We start from the raw sequence: 3,082 nt of genomic DNA, 5'->3' as shown, positions 1-3,082 counted from the left end.
AATATTGCCATCTGTTGTTTTCTAGATTTTTTTTTTATATACTCTCTAGTTTCTCCTGCATCACCATCAGTTTCTTTGATCATTTTTTAATCGATTTTTTTTTAAAAAGGAAAAAGCCAAAAAATACTGTAATACTATTGCTTTAAGCGAGATAGGGCTCAAATTAGGTTGTCTTACCATCAAATGCTCTTGTGTAGAATTCTCTTTCTTTTCATTACAGCCTCTGAGCACATTCTTAGTCACACTCTGTTACCATCCATTATTCTGCTAATCTGGAGTAACGGCATGGTGGCAAAGCAGAAACAGAGTTAACACAACAGATAAAGCAATTATGTTGTGAAAATACACCATGCCCATATGTGGAGAAGAAAAACTCAGTGATGCTTTTGACAGTAGAGTACAGTGAGCTGTGCCAGGGCTGCCCAGCACAGTTCTGTGCAACAGACACCCAGAGCGGAGAGTCTGTCTAGCCACGTTCATGTAGCTCATAATCCTGGCTGGACATGAGCTGCCCTACTCAGACATCATGGGGCCAGTTCCCTGCAAGGATAGTAACAGATGTGTTTTTCTAAATCTAATGCTTGAAGATAAATCTGACTTCCATATTAGTATGAGTGCATATATCACAAGAAGGCGATAAATAATCTTTTCTTCTGTTATTTTCAGAGCCAAATTTTGTGTCATCTTATGACATTGGGAACTTTACCTACTTCTTCTTCCGGGAGAATGCGGTGGAACATGACTGTGGGAAAACAGTCTTCTCTCGTGCTGCTCGGGTGTGCAAAAATGATATCGGTGGCAAGTTCGTGCTGGAGGATACCTGGACTACCTTCATGAAAGCTCGGCTGAACTGCTCTCGCCCTGGAGAAATTCCATTTTACTATAATGAACTACAGAGCACTTTCTTCCTGCCAGAATTGGACTTGATCTATGGGATTTTTACCACTAACGTGTAAGTAAATTCCATGATATATTTTATTTTCTTGCTATTTGTGAAGTAAAAACTAAAGCTTCTGAGCTGCTCTCTTCTGCATATGCCAAGTAAACATCATAAATTCAAACTACTGTTTTGCTCAATCCACTGTCCTCTTGTGAACAAGCGTCGGTTCCAAATGCTTCCCGCATGAATTGTTGAAGGCGTATGAAAGAAGGAAGAATTCTTAATATTTCCTTACATCAGGGAGCCAGTTGTGTTTAAGACTACTCAGTCATCTTTTTCATAAATTCTTATGAAGACATTATTTTTTATTTTGCATACTATTGTAATACATAAATAGATTATGTATTTATGAAATAAATATTTTATAATTGTAATACGAGCTGATCATGAATTTGACATGATGTAATTTGACCATACTAGGAAGAGCTCACCTTACCCAAAAGAGCACAAGAGGTGCTCTTACATGTTTTAAATTAGTCCTAATATATACTCATGTGAGTTTGAGGGTCAAACCAAAAATCTAATCTAATTTTAACTGAACGTCTTATATCAACAAGATAAAATTAAAAAATGTACAGTTTGGTCTTAAAAATCAAAATTTGTCAAATATTAAATGTTGGAGGGACATAAAAGCTCCCTAGACTCTGAGCTTGATATCAAGAGTTGCTTAACTCTTAGGAAAAAAGAGACATTCATCTCAGAAATGTCCTTTGTTACTTTAAACATGATTACTGGAGTTCATATGTTGCCCATGCATTATGTGCAGCCCAGTGTTCGGACCGCTAGGAACAGGGTTTCAAATTTTGGTGTCTGATTCTCTTACCTGCTTGCAGTGTCTTGCTCTGTAAGTCAGTTTTGCCTAGAATTTTAAAAGGTATTTGGGCACCTAAAACGTGGATCAGTGCCCCTTTCTACTGCTGTAAATACCTGGATACCTACCTTCTATAAATACCCATTAACCAGGTGGAAACAGTCACAAATTAATGCCAGCAAATTACGATCTAAGTTTTTTAGATCACGAGCATGAATTTGGGCTTGAGCCAGTTTCTCCTGCTTTTAGTACAGTCCTTTATTAACACATCTAAGCATCTTCCAGACTCAGGCTGGCCCCTGCGCCAGCAGCTCAGGCGGTGAGCACAACTAGCGAGAGGCTGCTTGCACGAGGCTGTGATGATTCCTGACTTGGGACATTGGATGCCGAGCTTAACCCTGTTCCTGCTCTAGAGCAATGCATTGAAGCCAAATGCTGCTTTTTTAATGAGAATAGTAAAGACTTTAGGACTACTGGGGATAAGAAAATTTGATGCTGTGTTTAACAGTAATTTTAATTTCATTGGTCTGTTTTACTAGCTAGTTCGAGTCTTAGAAGACAGGTATTTCTCAGGTGGTGTGCTCATACACTGTTCAACACGATCTTTCATGAGAAGTCAAAATAGCCTTGACGGTCTCCTACCATGGAAAGCCTGACCAGAGGAATTCTGCTCCAGAAAATCCACAGGGCTTTGGTCATGGAAGGGGGAGCAATGCTCTTCTCTCAGAAGGGCTGTCCTGGCAATTTGGGGAATGATGGAGTTTCCTGTGCTACAAATTCCACAGTTTCTGAGGTTGCGTAAAGATGTCAGGGCTGCCATCAGCACACCCTGGCTCTTCTGAGAAAGGACTCGCTAATGTAAGACTGCCTTTGCCACATGAAAGTAGGCAGTATTTGAAACCTTGCTGCTACTTCCCTCTTCCCCAGTAGCTCAGCATTCTGCCCTGTCCAACAGAGGTGGACTATTCAAAGAGGAATTAATTACAACTGTTTGGGGGTGGGTTTTTTGATAGCTCCATTGAAATTATATTTGTTCCTGCCATCAAATGTTGTAACTAAAGTTTTGGACATTGTTGAAATGTTGTAGAGTTAAGATTACTTCCCCATGTTGAATATCTGTTCAGAGATATCTGCACAACCTGTATGACGCACCCTTCAGCCCTGCAACCTGACAGTGGAAAAGGGCCAGGGTTTCCCATGAGGTGGAACAACATATTCCTTTCTGTTGGTGTAACAGCATCAGATATTACTGAACTGCATTCAGCATTTGTCAATCTCAGTATCTTCAGAATTGCAATGATTTTATTGTACCCTAATGCTTTTTTTAATAT

The 3,082-nt window shown here is 39.6% G+C and overlaps 1 protein-coding gene across 1 annotated transcript in view; it reads left to right on the top strand.

Moving 5' to 3' along the window:
* Positions 1–666: 666 nt before the first annotated feature.
* LOC104076280 (semaphorin-5A-like) overlaps positions 667–3,082 on the top strand; it is a gene marked incomplete at both ends in the record, with an annotated part of 31,960 nt that continues 29,544 nt past the window's right edge. Inside the window, one exon of the mRNA XM_009577096.1 lies at positions 667–952. Coding sequence (XP_009575391.1) covers positions 667–952 — 286 coding nt within the window. The remainder of the gene's footprint in view (positions 953–3,082) is intronic.

This window comes from Fulmarus glacialis, unplaced genomic scaffold (assembly GCF_000690835.1).
Source record: "Fulmarus glacialis isolate BGI_N327 unplaced genomic scaffold, ASM69083v1 scaffold22344, whole genome shotgun sequence".
NCBI classification, from domain to species: Eukaryota; Metazoa; Chordata; class Aves; order Procellariiformes; family Procellariidae; genus Fulmarus; species Fulmarus glacialis.
Note: the sequence above shows the minus strand (reverse complement) of the source record. Positions and strands in the feature narration are given on the sequence as shown.